The sequence below is a fragment of the Rhamphochromis sp. 'chilingali' genome (assembly GCF_963969265.1).
Source record: "Rhamphochromis sp. 'chilingali' genome assembly, chromosome: 9".
Classification (NCBI taxonomy): domain Eukaryota; kingdom Metazoa; phylum Chordata; class Actinopteri; order Cichliformes; family Cichlidae; genus Rhamphochromis; species Rhamphochromis sp. 'chilingali'.
Window position 1 is genome coordinate 11982562 of NC_137936.1, and position 23053 is coordinate 12005614.

Consider the following 23053-nt stretch of genomic DNA (forward strand, 5'->3'; position numbering starts at 1 on the left):
TTGGGTATCAGACGCCACCTCTCTGGGGACACCTCAGGCCCTCCAAGGTTTGGAGGCCTATCTCCACCCACCACCACTTCCCCTGCCGGTGGCGGACTCCCTCAGGTGTCGGTGTGTTGGTGGTTCTTTGTGTCTGGGGGTGGGCGTCCGGGTACACACCGGCTCACTCCTTGGCGGCCGCTTGTCGGGGCCTGGGGCCTGGGGCTCGCTCGGGCCCCTTTGGAGGTGGGGTGCCCCCGGCCTCTCGGCCTGGGGCTCGGTCACTCAGGCACAGCTGGGGGCCGGCGGAGCTCACGGGCGCGTCACTGCAACTCCCCCTGACTTCTGCTCCGCGGCTGCTGGGCGAGCCCTCATCTGGGACTCTCCTCAGCTCTTACTGGAACAGTGGCGCGGCTGCCCCTCTGTTGGTCTTCCATGGTCTCTTGTGTTCTGGGGGCCTCTGGATGTCTGGAGTTTTGATCTCCTCCATACCCGCTTCACACCCTGGAGGACAGGGCTGTGGCCCCCCCACACTCCCTAGCAGATCATTACATGGAGAAACCTTTGGAATGCAAGCATGCTGATCCACACAGGTATGCACACATGGGTATTCACAGACGCGGACTAAAGCTTTCTTGGCTGCTGCCTCAAAGCACACTGTGCGCTGTCTATCTTGCGTGCTGCACAATATCGTTTATTATTTAGTAAATATTGATATCTATGACTAGCTAGTTTATTGTGATGGTGCTTTGTTTTCTCTATTATTATGTTACTCTTTGTTGTTTGCTGTCTCCTCTGTTTGTTTTTTTTGTTTGTTTTTTTTTCTCTCCATACAGGTGACCCAGGAGTTCTTTTTTTTTTTCTCTCTCTTCCCCCCCCTTCTCACCGTCTCTTCTCCCCTTTGGTTTTCTTTCTTTCTCTCCCCCTCTTTCTCTCATTCATTCCCCCTGTCCTATTTATTAAAAAAAAAAAAAAAAAAATGACAAAGGATGAACTGAAGCTCTGCCATCACGTAATGTCGCATACTGCTGTTTCTGATGTCATTTAAAAAAAAAAAAAAAAAAAAAAATATGTGACTTTTAAAACTTGCTCAACTTTCAGCCCAAGTTTGCTGTTAGCTTTTAAGTAAAACACAACAAATTGATTAATTAATCACCACTTTTAACAAAATTTTGTAATAACCTGCTTTCTTTATTTCTTTTTTTGTCCAATAGAAGAAGAAAAACCCCCCCACACTGCCAGATTTCCATTGGCTGTGGATAAACAGGGTGGAGCTGTTACCCGGAACAGCGAGGCTTCATTCATTAATGAAGGAGGTTAATAGGGCAGGACAGCCGCCAGCGCTCTGCGCACTTTTAGACAAATCTTGAGGGGTATTTTTTAAAATTATTATTGTTATTTTTAATCCCGAGTTTTCTCTGTGCTCAGTTTGTCTCTATAGCGCACGACTGTACATCTGCTCTTCTGGGTTCAAGCGGTCATGTTCAGTCGCAGCTCCAAGAGAAGAGATCCCAGCAGATCGGTAAGTTGGCAGGATAAAGTTAGGTTTCCATAGCGCTGCTTCAGCTCCCACTGCACGCGGTATGCTCGTGTTTGTTGTGTGGTTTTCTTCTCTGTATCTGCTCTGCCCTGTTGCTAAGGAGATCCAGTATAATCTGAGCTGTCGAGATATGTAACTCAAGATGTGACAACAGCACAGTCAGCATGATGATGTTTTCTGTTGCGCACAGTTGCTTTCTGAGCGAATTCTGAAGCGCACACACATATTTCCATTACAAATACCCCCCCCCCCCCCCCATGTGTTTTTAAGTCATATTAGGGACGTCATTTAAAATAGTGTTACACTGTAAAAATGCAATGCGTTCAATGCGTTAAATAGTCTAAATTACCAGCTAATTAACGACAGTCATTTAAAGCCCCATGCAGTGAGGAGTTTAGGGGACCTGCTATTGTGACCTGTGTTTCTTTCTGTAGAACCCTGCAGATGAGACTCAGAGAGGACAGCCCTGTGTCACCTGTGGAGAGCAGTGTCCTGGCTTTGCCCTGCACAAATGGAGGTACAGCACTTGTTCACCCAGATGGGTGAGCGATCCATATCACACCAGTGATGGGGGAAGGTCCAATGTTTCTTTTGTTTTTTACATCTTTACAAGTCACTGAATTCATTCATTCATCGAAAAGGGTTAAAGCGAGAGTCATTTGCTGTGCTCCTGCACCCAGTTTGGCAAAGCAGCCGTTCTTAACACTGTGATTTCTTCTTCAAGAACTGTTCCAAACTCTTGGGCTGTTGAATAGAGTCAGCCATGCATCATACTGTGAGGAAACAATTGTTGTGCCCCTGTGTGCTCCAGGATAATAGTTTTACAGTAGAGACCATTCATGCAGCAGGAAGGATTCAAGCCTGCTGCTTCTGCAGTCACGCTGTCACAACTGTGAGGGTATAAATGTGCTTATGCTGCGAAACAAACTGCATATTGTTGGAAGACGTAATCCTGCTGTGGAGTACGGGAGGATTGGGTTAGAGTGTGAATGCCGGTGACTGTGCTTGTGCAACTGTGGAGATGCTGTGAGCATTGGAAAAGAATAGGCTGCCTGACCCCGCCCCCTAGTAAGGCTTACATGGAGAAGAGAAGTTCCAAACTATAAGTTCAGTAACACTGAGAGGTTTGTGTTTTTACACCTGTGCAGCCTATAAAGTATGACCTTGTTCTGCAGCATGTTAGAACTATTTTAGTACCATTTTTCTCACAGATGTAGAACGCATCAAAAAGACGTTATAACTCACTGCAGTGTTTTGGTAAAACAAAAGTCAGCTGGGTCGGAGACATTTCATTCAGAGAGCGTGGATTTATGAAGTGTTTTGTCTGTTTGATAGGAATCCACAATAGGCTGGGAGTTTCTGAGCCATAAAGACCATCCAGTCTCCTTTGCCGGTAACTATACAGAGGCAACGGCAGCCTCAGGAATGCAGCCTTTAATTGCTCGTCTGTGCAGTCCCACAATAAAAAGTCAACCCACTCCCCACCCTCTACCCCCACCAAGCTGGAATAAAAAAGTCAGTGGACACAGACTGCCTGCAGGAACACGACTGTGTGCTGAGGCAAAAGGCTGTTTTATTGCTCCAGCAAGTCTTTGTGTCTGAGGCTAAACAGAGAAAAAGACAGGGTAACTTCTTAAGGAATGTCCTACTTCCATACCAGGCCAAACTTAATGGGTTTTCATGCTTAAAAAAAATTATTATCCTTTTTTTAAGGCGTAGTTGTAATGTTTTGCAATGCAGTGGACTTAAAGTGACCCTTGGGTCAGAGATAGGAATGAGAAGGGGGGAAATGTGTGCGTGCATGTGTGTACACTTACTGTATGCTCTGGTCACAGTAGCTGTTTGACAAAAACAACACACATTTGTAATAGATTATGTGGTAATATCCACCCTACTGGATGATCTGCCGTGACATTTTGGTTCATATATCCATGTATGCTGAAGGTTCATGCTTTGCTGATGGACTCAACTTAAAACACTGTTGTACTCTTAGTCTTTTCTTTAAGCTGAATTTAAATTTGATGACGAGCTTGATTTCTTATCTGGGATAATTTAGGATTAGTCTTGGGAGTTATTGGGATTTCAGGTAGTTGCTCTCTTTGTGTTGCTGCCATATTTCTTAATATAAATTTAAAACGCTGATAAATGTATGTATTGAAAAGAGAATTTCAGCATTGACATTTTCTTTGCCATTTAATCCTCTAAATGTATTGTGTATGTGTTAGTCCGTAGGGAAATTACTCCTCTGCATTTAACCCATTCACCCAGTGAAGCAGTGGGCAGCCACCAATGCAGCGCCCGGGGAGCAGTGTGTAGGGACGATACCTTGCTCAGGGGTACCTCAGGGTATCCATTCAGTGGAGTCGAACCCCTGACCTTCTGATCATGGGGCAACCACTCTACCTACTGAGCTATCCCTGCCCTTATATTGTCTATCCCTTGTTCTTATATTGTGTTATTTGCCATTTGATAAAGTAGCAAAAAATACCATTCTAAATCTGAGGGTAAATGCCCCCTCTGATTATTATCTTTCCCAAATACAGTCTGAAATATTGGGATATGTTTTTTATAAGAATATTAAGAGGAGTAGAATAGGAAGGATCATGGCTGAATGTCCTGTTAAAATTTTGAATGGAGTAAGGGGTCTGGTTAAATCTCTTCCATTTCCACATTTTTATAGAAATGAGCTATTTGTGCTAAAGTGAGGAGGCAATCCCTTTGAGAATATGCTATAGCTGTTGTTTTACTCAAATGCGATCATAATAATTATTATTGATACTTCATTTATCTTGCTGAGATTGAGAGCTCTTTTTCTGGAGAGACCTGTGCACAAAAATAAAAACATAGACAGACCAAAGTAAACCAAATGGTTCCGGTCTGCTTAATGTTAAAGGTTCAGTGGAAGGTCCAGGACATCTAAACGTCTTTTGGGATCTTTGAAGTTGCTGTCCTGATGTGGATACAAAATGGACACATGAAAGAGTTTCGGTTTGCTGGCTGCTTGTGTGTTAGTGTCCATGTGTAACAGAGTAAGTCAAGTTGGCTGCTCTGGGTAGGTTAGTGATAGGAGCGGATTCTCTTCGCTCAACATGTTCCTGCTAAATATTTAATACTTGCCTTTGGCTTGATTGATTTTCTTTGTACTAATGAGACTCATTACCAGCCTTATTAACATTAACCCTGAGTGTGAACGTGCTGTCTGACCCGCCGGATCACATGACTCTTCTGCATGACGCCAGTGTGTTTTCACACCTGAAAAGTTACTGTCGCTTAACCTGTTTTTAACCTGTTTTTGAAGCCTTGAGTCAGTCCAGGCATGAATCAGACTGCAAATCCAATGAGATCTTGCCATTAGCAGTTTTTCATTTCCTCCAGCAGCACAACATAAAACTTAATTTAAGGCAGTAGGTTTAGTTCAGGTTTTGCCAGAGCTGACTGGCGCTGGACAAAGCCTGTGCAGCGAAGCTTTGGCTGAAACTTCAGCTGGCTAAAAGCAGTTCTGAGCAGATAAAGAGAGAAGCAGAAAAGGACAGAGGAAGGAGGAGAGATGATGTTTGCAGGAGAATAAGAGGGATCACGGTTGAGTTTTAACCCGGCCCTGAATGGCTTGCTGACGTCTGTCCCCTCGGTAACCTGGTGTGATCTGCATAACACAGGCTGGGCCCCTCAATTCACTGTGTTAACAAGACGATCTGGCAAATAAAACTGTCAGGGTGCCCGGCCATTTGAATGGGTTCTGGCTGTTGCAGCACTGAAGAAGACTCAGTTTTAGGTGAGGGGGAAGGGAGAAGGAAGCCAGCGGTGGCCGGTGCCAGATAATGGAAACTTTAGATTTATCACCAAAGCTGTGTCAGTGTATTGGCATGTAGATGGTAAGCATCTTTGCTTGATAGTTTCCAGGGATGAAAACATTCCCTGACCTGCTGTGTTTTCTCCTTTTCAGGGCTTGTTTGGATGCAGAATGCGTCAGCAGCGTCTCCTAATAGCATTCATATGGGTCAGGAAGCAAAATACTTTACTAATAAACTTGGCTTTTTAATGTGTGAATGGCATGTTTTGTTTCTGCCCTTTGGCGGTTTATTTTGAAGGGGTTTTATTTTCACAAACCTGCAGGAACTTTGGCTCTATGCCTGATGTTTACAGATAATGCAAGCCTAGGGAGCTTTGACTCCGTGATATCAATCATAGTTTGACCTTTAGGTTTTCGGACCGTGTCGGGCTAAAGTCAACCCTTCCTATTTCTCTGCTTTCATTAACTGCTGGCTTTGTCCCTCGCTCCTTTCCCCCTGCCATTTCTCCTCATATTCCTCTTTATCCAAATCACCCCATAATTGACTGTAACAGGCTGGTCTAGATGGGGATTACGTATGTTGGTCACGGAAATGAGGATGGCCTACACATGTCGCCGGCTGATTTCCTGCAGGGCTGGTGGTTGCCTGTTGAATTCCAATGATATCCTTGAATCAAAATTGAACAACCAGGCTGAGATTATAGGCTTGAGCAAAATTCCCGTACTATGCCTTCCCTTCTGCATTTGGGAATTTTAATAATAAGCATGGGTAAAGGACTGTTTGTTTGAAACAAGCACACGATTCTAACATATTCCCTGCTTTCTAATACTGATTGTGCACATTGTTGCAGAAAATACACGAACACGTTTATTACTTCTTTTTCCCGACACAATAGTATCGACTGATCTCATCCACTGTGATGGACTGGCATTATACTGGATTTCTTCTTTTTTTTTTTTTCTTTTGGTTTGGGACTCATTTGTAGAATCTGTGAGGACGGAGCCTCACATCTGGTTTAGATGCAGCTTGTGGTGCATTCACCAACAGATCAATTTGATCCCTAAGAGAAGGATGGGTGTAGGTCAGCAGGCGGCGTCATATCATCCACCAGGTGGGTTCTGGAAGTGTAACAGGACCCCCTGAGTTGGGTTTCTAAACTCTGTGCTTGCATAATTGGCTTTTGTAATTCTCTATCATTAGAGCTGTAGTCGTTTACTGACAGACTACGTACAAGTAAAAGTAGATTCAATGATTAAAAAACGGTGTGCCTGCAGTTTACAGTATTCACATGCCAAGTTTCAAATAGTTTAATATAACATATTATATAATCACTCTGTGTGTGTGTGTGTGTGTGTGTGTGTGTGGGGGGGGGGGGTGTAACAAATGTCATATAACACAATTTATTAACAATTTTAAAATGGTTTTAAATTTCAACATTCTTAAAAAGCAAAACTGTAAAGACCAGTATATTCATATACCACATATCAGTATGATCTAAAAAGCACTTTTTAAAATTGTTTTCTTGTTTATGTGGTGAAAATAAACTGACCAGCAGGGGGCAAACATGTCTAATAGACACTGAACTGTATTAACCACTTTGTTTACTGGTTGATTGGCTCCATTGTCTTTTAATTCATGCCGTCAGCTTGTTAATTCTTTTCAAAAGGTTTCCAAATTCTTAACAGTTCCCCGTCTATTCCTGAGGTATGACATTAACTCATTATGATAATTGCCATATACAAGTTTGGCTTTTGGCCCAACATCCTGATAAGCCTTCAGCTCTCTCTTGCTTTAACTTTTCCAACATTAACACACATTGGCAACTCCCCTTGATTTACATTCTAGTCATGTTCATTCATCCTGGCGTTCGCCCTGGTGGTGATCCATACCTTAAAGGCTTTGTGTGTTGAGCTGCCTTTGAACTGTCATTGAGAATAAAGCCAGCAGGTCAACAAGTGTAACTGTCTGTCAGCTATGACTGTACAATATTTTGTACTAATCCAAGTTAGTGTGGATACCTACAGAATAAGTGGAAGGGGAATCCATGACAAACTTGCATTTGATCCTGTGGCAACCTTTGATATATGTTCATTTAGTGTAACTTAAACTGAAAAAGGGGGAGACACTAAAGTCATCAGGACTGACTTTATGCATATCTCTATTCAGACTGCCTTAACCCTCCCTGCAGCCTTGTACCCATACAGCAAACATGACTAAGAACTGAAATAAATAAAAAGCTCCTAGAGACTGCAAATAGTTTCTTGATTTGTCTTTTAAAGGACTGATAAGTCATTGAAGCCGAAAAACAAATTCTTTGACCATCAGTTCATCAGTAAACTGATTTCTCAGTTCAGGAATAGGTGGGTGGTTAGACTGACAGGGAAGGTGAGACTGGTGGAAAATGAAAGATTGACAGTAGTATAATGTCACCTTGTTCTGCCTCTAAAATAAAATGCAAGTGTAATTAGCTTATACTTACCCCAGTCAATAGTTTCCATTGCTTGTTTCCTGCTCATACACCTGTAGTCATTCTGTCTCATAGTGCCACTTATCACTGCGTCACCTCAGCTCATTAACCCTTCATCTTGTGGCCTCCTCTCTCAGTCCTGGCATCCTTCCATTCATGCATCTCCTCATCTCTGCAGTTTAAAGACTGCCAGACCGCTGCAGAGGTTTACACAGTGCTCCACTTCAAAGCCTTCTTTGATTCTCTCCTCTTGTTTTATTCCCCCCCTCCTCAGTTCTCACCATCTAGCCACCTGTTCTCATTCGGGCTGGGTGTGGAAGGGAAAAGCCTTAAGGAGCTGTGCTAACACCACAATTTGAACACACAATCCTACAGGCATTTCTTGTCTTTGGAATACTTCCTCAGCTGTGGTGATTTGGAGGGGATAAAATGTTCTTTGGTTTTGGGTTTTTTGGGGGTTTTTTGCAGCCAACAGAGGACAGCATTGTACAAGCGCAACATGGATTCATCCAAGTTGAAATCCTCATTGACTAATGTGTTAACTGGAATATCAGAGATGAGAGATTTTTCCATAATAGCAAAGCTTCACACCTGCAGCACTAGAAGACACTGGCGTGGTGTGGATCATTATTTTATTGGGGAAAACTCATATGTTAGGAAAGGGTGACAGTTTCCTTTTGACGTTCCCATTACTTTAATTACTTGTCCTGTTTTTTACAGACCCCCAAATCCCGGTGGAACACAAAGCCTTGTTTGTCTTAATTGCAAAACAGAAGCTTGATGACTCTGCATTGTTAAATTATTTGATTGGTTTATTGATTCAGCCAGCCCCCTCAATATTGGTTGGCTTAAGTGGCATGTGGACCTAAGAGAATTGAGTGTCATCTATTAGTCAAGAAAGGAACCGGATAACCTCTCTATCAAAAAGGACTGAGTTTGGACCATGTCGATGCGTCACTTTGACCAAGTTTGTTAGCTGAAAAAGGAAATTCTAACGTTTTGGATGAATTGCACACATCGCCACAGCTTTGACCCTTTGTCTTCTATTCCTCCAAAGCCCCTTTCACTCTTCATCTTTGTTTCTTTTCCCTTCCCACGTCTGTCTCTGTGTGTAATTTGTCGTCATCTGAAGAGTGGGCGAGGTGTCGTCTTCGTTCTGCTTGCAGGTTTGCGTGAGTCAATGCTGAATCTAATAGGCATGCTGGATGAGCTGTAATGCTCTGCTACTGTTCTGCTGGTTCATGGACTTTGTCTGTTGTGTATCTGGCATTTTCTTAAACCCGTGTGTGTGTGTGTGTGTGTGTGTGTGTGTGTGTGTGTGTGTGTGTGAGAGTTTGCTTGTGTCAAAATTGGGGACTTCTGTAAGCTCACACACCAGTCAATTGGGGACACCTCTACCTTTGGGGACCAAAACCACCGTCCCCAATTAGATTTACCTCTAACAACGTTCAGCATGCTCTAAAACATATTTTAATCCAAAAATCTCACCTGTCCCCAAAAGTGACATTTTTTAGATTTTTTGTGTATGTGTATGACATTGCCCCCAAAAATTTTTGCAATCTGTGTATAACTCTATGTTGCCCCTAGTGGAAGTGTGTGAAATTGCAAGAATTTCCACTGTCCCCAAAAGTGACATATCTTGGATTTTTGTGTGTGTGTATTACCTCTCCCTAACCCTTATATTATTATAGTGTAAGATTTATTTTAATATACTGATCTTTTTTGAAAATCTTATTCAACATTCTTCTGTATGAATGGTTTTATATAAACAAACATTTGTTCTCTTGACTAAATAATAGAAATCAGTAGACTATTTAGTAGATTATATTTTCAAAGGGTAAAGAAGACACTAGAAAATACAAAAGAGTCATATTTCACGTAATTATGATATAAATAGTTTTAATATTTTTTAAAGAATTATTTGGCATGATGTGAAGCTGATGCATGAAATAATGGAGCACTTTAGGTTCATATTTGCTTTCTGAACTGCAGCTTGACATAAATTACTCTAAATTCTTGATACTTTTATTGCAAAATATTTAAGATGTTTCTTGAATTTCTGTTGGATGGTGCAGGGATCCAAAATTTGGTGAAACAGCTGAGCTAAATTTAAATTTCAATGTTAATACCTTTTAGGCAGTATGTAAAATACTGCCTAAAAAGCATAAAAAGTCACAAGCATATGGCATAAAACTTAATTCTCACCAAAGTTTCTTTAAGAGCTGATCAAAAACTGTGTAAGACAATGGTCATTACATATGGATCATGACAGAAAAAAAATTATATCCTGGATACAAGTGGGAAAGATTAGCTTCTGTAGCATGGTTGACTGGGCCTTAGAGATATGTGCAGAGCTTGACTCAAGTCAAGTTCAAAGTCAGCTTTATTGTGAAAACCCACATGTACAGATGATACACAGGAATTTTAAATTGTAATGCTCCCACGGTCTACAGTGTACAGTGAAAACCTTAAAGATAAAAACAAAACAAAAGTCCTATGTACAACATAATACAATGAACACTAGTGTCATACAATCAGAGTGCTTTCGGGAAAGAGTTTGTGTGCAAGTGGGGGTGGGGCAGTAAGTCAAAGGGCGATGTTTAGAGTTTTGTATGTCTGTCGGGTGGGGGGGCTCAGAGGAAAGAGATGAATGCAGGTCTGGAGTTCGTGTGTGTGTGAGAGTGAAGAGGGACAGAGCAGGGACAGCCTAAAGATAGGGGAGGTGAGGTAAGACCTCTATGTCACCATAGGCCTTGATCGCAGCCATAGAGGTGTGTGCAAGCAGCAGCATGTAGAGCAGCTTTAAAGGTATGAAAAGTGATTAAAACTTTTTTAGTTTTTTATATCTATATCTTAAGGGTTCTGCTGACAAGTTTCAGCATTTTCTGTTTGAATGTAAGAAAGTTATTTAGTAATAACTGCTAATACTGGTTTGCTAGATGTGCCCTTGATGATTTGGGAAAAAAAAGACTTGAGCTAATTAGCCCAAAAAAGCTAGCCACATATAAGTTACACATTCAGAGCCGTCTTGGATTAAACATCAAGGGATGTTTGAATGAACCAAACTTTCAATATTTTAGGGGATTTAATTTTTTTTATGCTTTTATGATTCTAAAATAATAAAGGATGTTTATTAGCATCCTTAAGTTTTTCATGTGCAAGCTAACAATGAGGATTATCTTGTTAATTAAGAGAGGCTAATGAAACGGAAAAAATAAATAAGCTTTATAAAGAGGAATATTATGCTATTTGTTTAATTTATTTATTTATTATTCTGAAACAAAGAAACATAAATAAGCTGCAGGATTTACTCAATACATGAAGTTCGAGAACAATTTATCAGTGATCACCACACTCAAGAGTTATGTTGTAAAATCCTTCATTATGTCAAAGATATGAAAATATGGAACAGTTACCAATCAGAATGAGGACTAAGATAAAGCAATCCATCCCCCAAATCATTACACATATCTTAATATATGCAGATGTTTAACAATCCGAGTTCATTGTACTAACCAGTTCCCTAAGGAAAGTTTCCCATTGAATGTCCCCATTTAGGTTTAAGAGGAGTGTATTTGTGTTAGAAACATCCCCAAAAGTCATAAGTATATGACATACCTATGACTATAGTTGGATATGTTTTTGTATTGTTTTTTAAAAATAGTGTCATGTCCCTTTTTCAGTATAACTCAATACATGAAGTTCGAGAACAATTTATCAGTGATCACCACACTCAAGAGTTATGTTGTAAAATCCTTCATTATGTCAAAGATATGAAAATATGGAACAAATACCAATCAGAAGGAGGATTAAGATAAAGTAATCCATCCCCCAAATCATTACACATACCTCAACATATGCATATGTTTCATTATGAAACATATGCATATGTTGAGGTACGTGTAATGAGTTCGTTGTATTTACCAGTTCCCTAAGGAAAGTTTCTCATTGAATGTCCCCATTTAGGTTAAAGCGGAGTGTATTTGTGTTAGAAACGTCCCCAAAAGTCATAAATATATGGCATTCTAATGACTATAGTTGGATATGCTTTGGGATTTTTAAAAAAGATGTTATCATGTTCCTTTTTTCTGTATAAATCTACCTATGAAGTCAACAAACAATTTATCAGTGATCTCCTCACTCAAGTAAGGTTTATTGTTGTAAAATCCTTCATTATGTCTAAGATTTGAAAATATGGAACAAATACCAATCAGAATGAGGACTAAGATAAAGCAATCCATCCCCCAAATCATTACACATATCTTAATATATGCAGATGTTTAATAATCAGAGTTCATTGTATTAACCAGTTCCCTAACGAAAGTTTCCCAGTGAATGTCCCCATTTAGGTTAAAGCGGAGTGTATTTGTGTTAGAAACGTCCCCAAAAGTCATAAGCATATGGCATACTAATGACTATAGTTGGATATGTTGCGGGATTTTTTTTTCTAAAAATAGTATCATGTCCCTTTTTCAGTATAAATCTATCCATGAAGTCTGTAAACAATTTATCAATGATCCCCATACTCAAGCAAGGGTTATGTTAAAAAAAAAAGAACAACCCCTTCATTATGTCTAAGATTTAAAAATACAGAACAAATACCAATCAGAATGAGGACTAAGATAAAGCAATCCATCCCCCACATCATTACACATACCTTAACATATGCATATGTTTAATAATCAGAGTTCATTGTATTTACCAGTTCCAGTTATTTACCAGTTATTGTATTTTTAAAAATAGTGTCATGTCCCTTTTTCAGTATAACTCCATGCATGAAGATCGAGAACAATTTATCAATGATCCCCACACTCAAGTAAGGGTTATGTTAAAAAAAAAAAAACAACCCCTTCATTATGTCTAAGATTTAAAAATACAGAACAAATACATTAATATATGCGGTTGTTTAATAATCAGAGTTCATCGTATTTACCAGTTCCCTAAGGAAAGTTTCCCATTGAATGTCACCATTTAGGTTAAAGAGGAGTGTATTTGTGTTAGAAACATCCCCAAAAGTCATAAGTATATGGCATACCTATGACTATAGTCGGATATGTTTTTGTATTGTTTTTTAAAAATAGTGTCATGTCCCTTTTTCAGTATAACTCCATACATGAAGTTCGAGAACAATTTATCAGTGATCACCACACTCAAGAGTTACGTTGTAAAATCCTTCATTATGTCAAAGATATGAAAATATGGAACAAATACCAATCAGAAGGAGGATTAAGATAAAGTAATCCATCCCCCAAATCATTACACATACCTCAACACTGGCTGCCTGTCCGTCAGAGGATAGACTTTAAAGTTCTGATGCTGGCCTATAAAGCTCTGAATGGTTTAGGACCAAAATACATCAATGACCTCCTGACCCAGTATGAACCATCCAGATCCCTCAGGTCATCTGGATCCGGTCTTTTATCAGTTCCCAGAGTCAGAACCAGACACGGAGAAGCTGCATTCAGCTTTTATGCTCCTTATATCTGGAACAAACTCCCAGAAAGCCTCAGATCAGCTGAAACACTCAGTTTATTTAAATCCAGGTTGAAGACTCACCTGTTCTCAGCTGCATTTGAATAAAGCACCAAATCCACACTTTAAGCTTAAATTTCAAAACTTACATTTAACTACTGATTTTATCTACTGTTCTGATTGTATCTGTTTTGATTTTATATACTGTTGTTTGTTTGTTTGTTAATTAGTTAGTTAGTTTATTTGCTTGTTTTATTCAATTTTAAATCATGCTTTTTATTTGTTCTTGTTTCTAATGTCTCTGTAAAGCACTTTGAATCACCTTGTTGTTGAATTGTGCTATACAAATAAACTTGCCTTGCCTTGCCTTGCCTCAACATATGCATATGTTGAGGTATGTGTAATGAGTTCGTTGTATTTACCAGTTCCCTAAGGAAAGTTTCTCATTGAATGTCCCCATTTAGGTTAAAGCGGAGTGTATTTGTGTTAGAAACGTCCCCAAAAGTCATAAGCATATGGCATACTAATGACTATAGTTGGATATGTTGCGGGATTTTTTTTCTAAAAATAGTATCATGTCCCTTTTTCAGTATAAATCTATCCATGAAGTCTGTAAACAATTTATCAATGATCCCCACACTCAAGCAAGGGTTATGTTAAAAAAAAGAACAACCCCTTCAGTATGTCTAAGATTTAAAAATACAGAACAAATACCAATCAGAATGAGGACTAAGATAAAGAAATCAATCCGAAAAGTAGTTACACATACCTTAACATATGCATGTGTTTAATGATCAGAGTTCATTGTATTTACCAGTTCCCTAAGGAAAGTTTCCCACTGAATGTCCCCATTTAGGTTAAAGAGGAGTGTATTTGTTAGAAATATCCCCAAAAGTCATAAGTATACTGTACGGCATACGTATGACTATAGTCAGATATGTTTTTGTATTGTTTTTTACAAATAGTGTCATGTCCCTTTTTCAGTATAACTCAATACATGAAGTTCGAGAACAATTTATCAGTGATCACCACACTCAAGAGTTATGTTGTAAAATCCTTCATTATGTCAAAGATATGAAAATATGGAACAGTTACCAATCAGAATGAGGACTAAGATAAAGCAATCCATCCCCCAAATCCTTACACATATCTTAATATATGCAGATGTTTAATAATCCGAGTTCATTGTATTAACCAGTTCCCTAAGGAAAGTTTCCCACTGAATGTCCCCATTTAGGTTAAAGAGGAGTGTATTTGTGTTAGAAACATCCCCAAAAGTCATAAATATATGGCATACCTATGACTATAGTCGGATATGTTTTTGTATTGTTTTTTAAAAATAGTGTCATGTCCCTTTTTCAGTATAACTCAATACATGAAGTTCGAGAACAATTTATCAGTGATCACCACACTCAAGCAAGGGTTATGTTAAAAAAAAGAACAATCCCTTCATTATGTCTAAGATTTAAAAATACAGAACAAATACCAATAAGCATATGGCATACTAATGACTATAGTTGGATATGCTTTGCATTTATTTTTTTAAATGGTATCATGTCCCTATTTTCTGTATAAATCTATGCATGAAGTCGGAGAACAATTTATCAATGATTCCCACACTCAAGTAAGGGTTATGTTGTAAAATCCTTCATTATGTCTAAGATTTGAAAATATGGAACAAATACCAATCAGAATGAGGACTAAGATACAGCAATCCATCCTCCAGATCATTACACATACTTTAACACAGGGGTCCCCAATCCCTGTCCACGAGGGCCGGTGTCCCTGCAGGTTTTAGATGTGTCCTTGATCCATCACAGCTGATTTAAATGGATAAATTACCTTCTCAACATGTCTTGAATTGTGATTCAGGTGTGTTGACCCAGGGTGAGATCTAAAACCTGCAGGGACACCGGCCCTCGTGGACTCGGATTGGGGACCCATGCTTTAACATGAGCAAATATTTAATAATCAGAGTTCATTGTGTTTACCAGTTCCCTAAGGAAAGTTTCCCATTGAATGTCCCCATTTAGGTTAAAGCGGAGTGTATTTGTGTTAACAACGTCCCCAAAAGTCATAAGTATATGGCATACTAATGACTATAGTTGGATATGTTTCATAATTTTTTTCTAAAAATAGTATCATGTTCTTTTTCAGTATAAATCTATCCATGAAGTCTCTAAACAATTTATCAATGATCCCCAGACTCAAGGGTTATGTAAAAAAAAAAAAACCTTCACTATGTCTAAGATTTAAAAATACGGAACAAATACCAATCAGAATGAGGACTAAGATAAAGAAATCCATCCGAAAAGTAGTTACACATACCTTAACATATGCAGATGTTTAATAGTCAGAGTTTATTGTATTAACCAGTTCCCTAAGGAAAGTTTCCCATTGAATGTCCCCATTTAGGTTAAAGCGGAGTGTTTTTGTGTTAGAAACGTCCCCAAAAGTCATAAGAGTCAGGTATACCAATAACTATTGTTGCATATGTTTTTGCAATTTTTAAATGGAGGTATATTTCTGTATTTAGTATTAATCTACCCTTGAGATCAGTGACAAAACCGTTAATGGTCACTGATCGTTAATGACGATCAGTTAATGATCACTGTACTCTGGTACTATATCAATTCAATTTCATTTATGTATATCCTTTTGATTGTCCTCATTCAGGTTAACGCAGTGCATTTTTGTTAGAAATGTCCCCGGAAGTCATAAGAGTCATCTTCTTTGGCAGTTTTTAATTGTCGCTTGTCTATTTGTTATTCATGTTAAATCTACTCGTAACATCAGTGAAAACTAAAATTAAGATATCCATTCTAAAATCGTACAGCTTGTCTTATCACTCACAGATCTTTAATACTGTACTTATTGGTGCCCTGGTGTAAAGGATATTTTGATTGCTTCTAATGTAGGTTAAAGTAGTGTGTTTATTAATAATTAAATTAAATCTTTTATGATAGGTTTGGATAGTTTCTGAAAATCAAATGAACTCTTGGTAATTGTGTTCAAATTATCTGTGTTAACAATTCATAGGTGAAATTAGAAATTTCTTTTAGTTTAAATAGAATATAAAAACTAGTTTAACTGTCTAATGTTTGCCTATTTAACTGATGTTTATCTACTCAAGACTAACCAAGCTGAAGCAGCATCATGAGAAATGCCTGAAATGTAAAAAAAAAATCCAGATTCCTCAAGCAATGAGATTGAGTCTCTTCTGTCAGGTATGGAGCCAACAAAAACACAATAGAACAAGAAAACGGATCAAGATGAAGACAGGGGACCAGGGACTTCTTCCCAGTGAACATATTTGGAAGCAAAGTTCTTGCCTTACAATTTGCTGGTAACAAACACTCAATAGTACAGATGATTTTTTTTTTATCCAAGTTTCTCTGCATTAATGATGTGCATATAAACTCCCAAAACAACACAGTAGTAATAAATGCAGTCAAAAATTTAAATTGTTCTGTGGCCGAGACATTGGACATAGTTTTGAATTCGTCAAGATAAATAGAGACCTTAATTATTGTTTAGATTATGGTTAGATTGGGTAGTTAACATTACATTGTACTTTGAAGGAATTGCCTTTAAGGGAAGTAATATCCCCAAAACTGACATACAGTAAAATAACTTGTGTATGTGTGTATTGCTGAAGACCCAAAAGGGAAGTATGGTCCCCAAAACTGACATAAAATAACTTGTGTATGTGTGTATTGCTGAAGACCCCGAATGGAAGTAAGGTCCCCAAAAGTGGCATAAAATAGTTTGTGTATGTGTGTGTCGCCGAAGACCCCAAATGGAAGTAAGGTCCCCAAAAGTGGCATAAAATAGTTTTTTTAAATCTGTGTATCGCTGAAGACCCCAAAGGGGACATTAAACATTCCCAGTCCCCAATGGGAAGGTAAAAATACTGTCTGGACAAAAGTTGCTTAAAATGAAAATCTCAAGTGATTTTTTATTTCTGTGGTCTTGGAGGAGTAAAACTGAGTTGCCAGCTTGCTTCTAACCCATACAGAAAGTGGTGTCCCCAAAGGGGGGGAGTTAAGATATGCGACCCCAAACGGGACTTAAGCGAGTGTGTGTGTGTGTGTGTGTGTGTGTGTGTGTGAGAGAGAGTATTAATAGCAGAGAGGCTCTTAAGTGAAGCCTATATTTCATGGATGAGAGAGTAGGCTGGCTCTCATTGCCAAACTGTACAGGTATCTATCAACTGATCTGAGTGCAGTCAGAATGGAGAGGGGGCAGAAAAAAGTCGAAGACAGCTCTGAGGCATGGCCAGCTACCTCTGATAAAGGCCAGAAGTAGCACTGCCTCACCGAAACATTAGAACTCACACACACCAGCAAATGGATAACATTTTATTTTTGTGGCTGTGGTTGTAAATTTTGGGGGCATTTTGGTATTGACAAAGTGTTTGGAAACATTCTGCTATAGCTGGCAGGTCCGTATTCATTCCTATGGTGTTTTAGTCAAAAACTGGTGTCAATAACTATATTTAAGAATCTGATGGTTATTTATTGATTATTCTTATTAGTTTTATTTATTTGTATGTGCTCTTTTTTTTTTTTTTTTTTTAATAAGAACCTCAGTTGAAATATTTGGATCTGGATCATCTAGGATACTCTAGTACTACCTGGTCCATCAGATAGTACAAGAATAGCTCTGAGGCGTGGACTCCAAAGGTGCTTTGTTGTGTTTGCAGCAGATGCTTTAAGATGAGGAATTTCCATGTTAGATTTGTTCAAGCACACTGCTGCCGGGTCACTGTGTGTCCCTGCTGCTGTTATAAGAGAGACAGTCAGTATTTGAGTGGCTGTAATTTTTTTGGCTTGTTTGTTTTTGCAGTTGCCCAAAATTAGTTGTTAGTTATAGGGTGTATGCGAAAAAACTACATACACCCTATAATTCAGTAGCTCGTAGAAGCACCTTTAGCAGCGATAACACAAAGTGATCTTATTCTGTATGACTTTATCAATCTCATATTGTTGTGGAGAAACTTTGGCCCACTCTTCTTTACAATCTTGTTCATTGAGTTTTGCAGGAATTTGTTTATGCACAGCTCTCTTAAGGCGTCACCACAGCATTTCAGTCAGGTTGAGATCTGGAGTTTGACTGGGCAACTGCAAAACTTTAATTATTTTCTTTTTCAGCCTTTCTCTTTAACATATGCTGATGTGATTAGGATCATTGTCCTTTTGCATGACCCAAGTTCAGCTCAGTTTAAGCTGTCGGACAGACGCCCTCACATCTGACTCTTTTCTTTATACTTTGCAATCAACAAGGAACTTTTCTGTATACCAAAGTGCTTTTTTCTTAAATGCTTTGTGTTACTGTTTAGGTACAGAGTGGAGAGACATGATCTGGAAAAGGTAAATGGATAGGCTGATGATATGTGACAAATTACTCAGGTTGAATTTAAGTGCATTTCACTTGCATGGTACATGTTTTAGCCAGTTCAGACATGTGGATGTGAAGTAGCTTTACGTTCTCCTATAAGGCTGTGTGTTGCAAAAAAACAGCGTGGGCGCTAACGAAAGACAAAGACATTGAATCACTTGGATTAAGATGGATAGAAATGAGAACTGGTAATGGAGACACCTGACAAAGTTATCTTTGTGATTTGATTGAGGCCATCATCACCCTTATTTTGCAAAATGGTTCTGTTTCTCTAGCTTAACCGCCAAGAGCTCTGCATATTTGAAGGTTAGGCTCATTCTTTTTCTCTTCTCCAGCAATCTTTATCACTCATCTGACCGAGTTTATTTGTGCAGGTTGACCAGTTGCCAAGGCAATGATGAATGTGCTCTAAGTTTGCTGCTGCCTTGACAACAAGCCAGATAAGTTGTGTATTATCAGTAAGACAATAGGAGGACCAGTGAATATGGGCGGTAAGCAGACATGGGAGAAGGGGAAAAAAAACCTGGAAATGAAGAGGCTAGTGTTGCTCATTTGACGTCAGACTTTTTGAGTGGGTTTAAAAAAAAATGTTTCTTTTTATGTATGATCTTGGTCACAGTTGAATGAAATGTTAAGCTGCATGATCTGAATACTGTTTTAAAAACCTCCCAAAGAAGAGCATGAAGAGTTTTCTGTTCTTTATTTTAATCAAATGTCAAATTTAGCTACAACGTGTTTGCAAAGATGAAAAGTCACTATGAAACTGGCCCCTCATTTTAAATGGTTACCTTAACTAAGTTATTTAAGGTTATCAGTATCAAAAACTTTTGCCAGTGACATTTGGTTAACTCCCTCACCATGAAACGTGGAACAGATGCATCAAAAGAATAAAAAACAGACTTTTGTGGAGTGGTGTGGCCCCAAGAGTGCTTGAGTTGTGGAGGTATTTGTATTATTTGAAAATCTTGTGAAACCAGAGAGCCAAGTAACTCACCAGCAATGTAGCCTTCCCTTGTAAAGTCCCTCTGCGATTTATTTCTCAACCTGATACTCTTGTAGTTGTGACCAGCACACAGACTCCAACAATTTTTGAATGTGATGTTGAAAGAGTTCAAATTAGCTTTGACTGTGATTAGGATATCCAACACTGGAAACATGCATGGCCAAATAGGTTTTATAAAAATAAAAGCCAAATATGCACCTGCAAATGTGATCAGAAGTGCCCGCAGACTCACCTTTGACTCTCTCCATGAATAGTGTTGCAGTTTTAGTGTCTGTCCAGCGTATGCAAAGTATTGTGCTGTAACACTTAGACAGTCTGCACAGTCCCAACTGCCTTCTGTCACATAATAAACCCATGTTATCCTGTTAAGGCTTGACAGTGAATGTGACAGAGTGACTGCAAAGTCCAGAGGCGGAAAACAGAATGAGCTGATGTGCTGAATCAAAAGGCCGTTGTATGCATGTCAAAGGTCAGCTTTTAACCAGCAAATCCCCTTTTCTCTCATCTAATCCACCAAGCTGGGGTTTTCCCACACCACAGGGCACATCTCAGACCAACCAGCGTGCAGACAGACAGGCACGATGGTGCCTGATAGCATCCACAAGGCTCAGACCACAAGTAGTCTTATTTCCATCAAAGATCCTTGGCCTGCAGGTATGGAGGGACTGTGGGTCCAAATTTATTTGAGCAAGTGTTCAGATAAATTAAAGCATAGAAAACATGTCTCTTTGTTATAAAATGCACAACTACCGATTCATTTTTACTGTTGAACTTCCGTTATGGTCTGTCCAAAGGCTAGCGTGTCTTAGAAGATTGGCTCAGTACAGCATCCATGCCACAGATGGCACTGTAGTAAAAGTAGCTTGCTTGTTTCAGTAATGTACTGTAGACATGTTTTCTTTTTTCTTTCCAAAGTCCATTGAGACACTTTTCTAGCTGTGCAGAGTCTCATGAGGTAAATTAACCCTCTGTAAAGTTGGGCATTACTCATTTTCTCCATTATGCATTGTTAAAAATTTTAAGAACGTGTCATTAGCTTGAAACTGATAACAGCTGGCCATATCTCAGTTTCAACCATGCACTAGCTAGTTGCCTTCATTAAACATGTCTTACTATTGCAGCATTTACAGGGTCTAGATCAGACCTTTAATGCCAAAAGCTCAGCATTCTGGTTGTCTATTTAAATTTGAAAGTATTGTCACACATTTCGAATATTACAAACTGTCAAGTGATTCTTGGAATAATGGCTACAAAGGCAAAGTTCCGAGAGAGAGAGAGAGAGAGAGAGAGAGTGAGTGTGTGTGTGTGTGTGTGTGTGTTTGGGTTCAGTTGTTAGTAACTTTGTACCACAAAGTGTATAATTTTAGCTATGCCATTGCTATGATTAAAGCTGGCACTGGAGGTAATCATTGTGGAGTAATACATGAGCTGTGCTTAATGACAATAATGGATATCAGGAAGGAAAAGAAAGCAACAGTTTGGGCTGTAATCCATTTAGCTAAAGACTTTCTTTTGAACTTCTATCCAGACTCATCTGCAGGGGTCCAGGTTGTCTGCACATGAGTTAGTTGCACATTTTATTCAACTGAAAGTTGGTCAGGAATTTATAGCATCAAAAGTTACCAAGTATTACTGCAATATATTAGTGCTGGTAGTCTACTGTATTTTCTTGACTCAATGGGAACCTGGAGGCGAAAGCTAACATACACTGTGAGCAGCATCAACGCTTCTTACATCTCTCTCCAGCATGGCATCATCAGGTTACACGTTTACAGAGAGTCAGCAGTTTAGCCCGGTAAAGCTGACTGGCCTTGCTTTGTCAGAAAGGCTGTGATGTGCGCTGTATATCTCTGCATTCTTAAACAATGAGCTTAACTTCGCCTGAATTCAACCCCCCTCTAACATTATGTTGCCTGTGGCACACATCACATCACACACACACACACACTCATCATTTCCCCCACAGACTGAATCGCTCATTTGGTGTGGGGATCAAAGACTCCAATATTTATAAGTGGTCTTGGGGTGTAATTTGTTTCTCGTTTGATTCTGACGAGACCATTCCCCGTCTCCTCTTTATTTATCTATGTGTTTATTTATTTATCTGTTTAAGCCAAACTTCTTCTTCCTCATTACAGCGGCTTTAATGTCCTCGCTGAGCAGAAGCTAATGGCGATATAATGAACGGCGTGCAAGCACATTGAGAGTAAAATGTAAATTGTTTGCCTGGAGCGCTGGTGGTGAAACAGGAGGGAGACAGATTGGATAACCCGCAGTGTATGGAAAGTCCTGTCTCCTGTCATGTGGGAACACAAAGCTCACACTGCTTTAGCCTGTGTGTGTATATATATATTTTTTTTTTAAATGCCACATTTTATCTTCCATCTGGTTGGCTTATGAGACTCTTGACTTTATTTGTTTGTTTATCTTTTAATGTATTCTAAGACCATTTCCAGCCTTTTATGAGCCTGTGTTTGATCTGCATCTGTGACAAGTTTGTGTAATGACGCCACAGTTGTTTCCAGGTCTGGTTTGTCACCCCTTTTCACCTGTTTTTGGTCATTTTAAAAATTGTTTAAAATGTTTCGTTTTTAATGTGTGTGTGTGTGTGTGTGTGTGTGTGTGTGTGTGTGTGTGTGTGTGTGTGTGTGTGTGTGTGTGTGTGTGTGAATGTTTGGTGTTTATCGGAGGGGGTAATAGGAAGCTTCTTTCTTCCCCTGTATTCCCTTAATTGATATTTGATTCCCATAACAGGTCGAATGCAGACAGTGTGCGCAGGTGTGTGTATGTTTAGAAAGACACATCTAAGTGGGGTGGTACTGTGTGTGTGAGAGAGCAGGTGCTAAATGCCAGACACTTTAACTCGAGGGATGTCTTAGATTGTGTAGCCCACGCAGAACTCCGTGCACCTGTGTTTTGTTTTTTGTTTTTTTTTTTCTCGTTAGCACCGCCACACGTGCCTGCTCGTGCTCCCAGCCATACGAAGAATGGACTATACAGACTTTAAGCTTGTAATATTTAATAGCTTGACACCTGAGCCAGGAAGCGTGTCTCCGTTTATGCCAGATGGTGTTCAGCTGAAATCTCATGTTCCATACTGACTACAGTTCAAGCTGGAATGGAAAGCAACAGAGGACCAAATTGGTGTCTTTACAAAAACCACCCCAAAAAAAACCACAAAGTCGGTGTGTCGCGTGAGAATAAAGCCAAAGGCCATTTAATTAGGCGTGTGTGTCTGCCTGTGTGTGTGTAGGGGGGGTTATATCTATTAATTACTGTTATGTTGTATGTTCCACCTGTGTCTACATGGGTCTCCTCCGGATGCCCTGTCTTCCTCCAACAGAGCAAAGACAAGCATGTCAGGTTAGCTGTGGATGTCGGGTAAAATGCTTAATGTGCAT

The 23053-nt window shown here is 39.3% G+C and overlaps 1 protein-coding gene across 3 annotated transcripts in view; it reads left to right on the plus strand.

Moving 5' to 3' along the window:
* The first annotated feature begins 1274 nt into the window (after window positions 1-1274).
* The window catches only part of prickle2b (prickle homolog 2b), a 104589-nt gene continuing 82810 nt past the window's right edge, over window positions 1275-23053 (plus strand). The window contains exons 1-2 of one of the 3 annotated variants that reach the window (XM_080891273.1): window positions 1275-1501; window positions 1954-2036. In XM_080891273.1, the coding sequence (XP_080747399.1) occupies window positions 1460-1501; window positions 1954-2036 (125 nt within the window). In that variant the 5' untranslated portion in view covers window positions 1275-1459. Of the gene's footprint in view, window positions 1502-1953; window positions 2062-23053 lie in introns of those variants that run through there. The other 2 variants (XM_080891271.1, XM_080891272.1) reach the window with 2 other exon arrangements.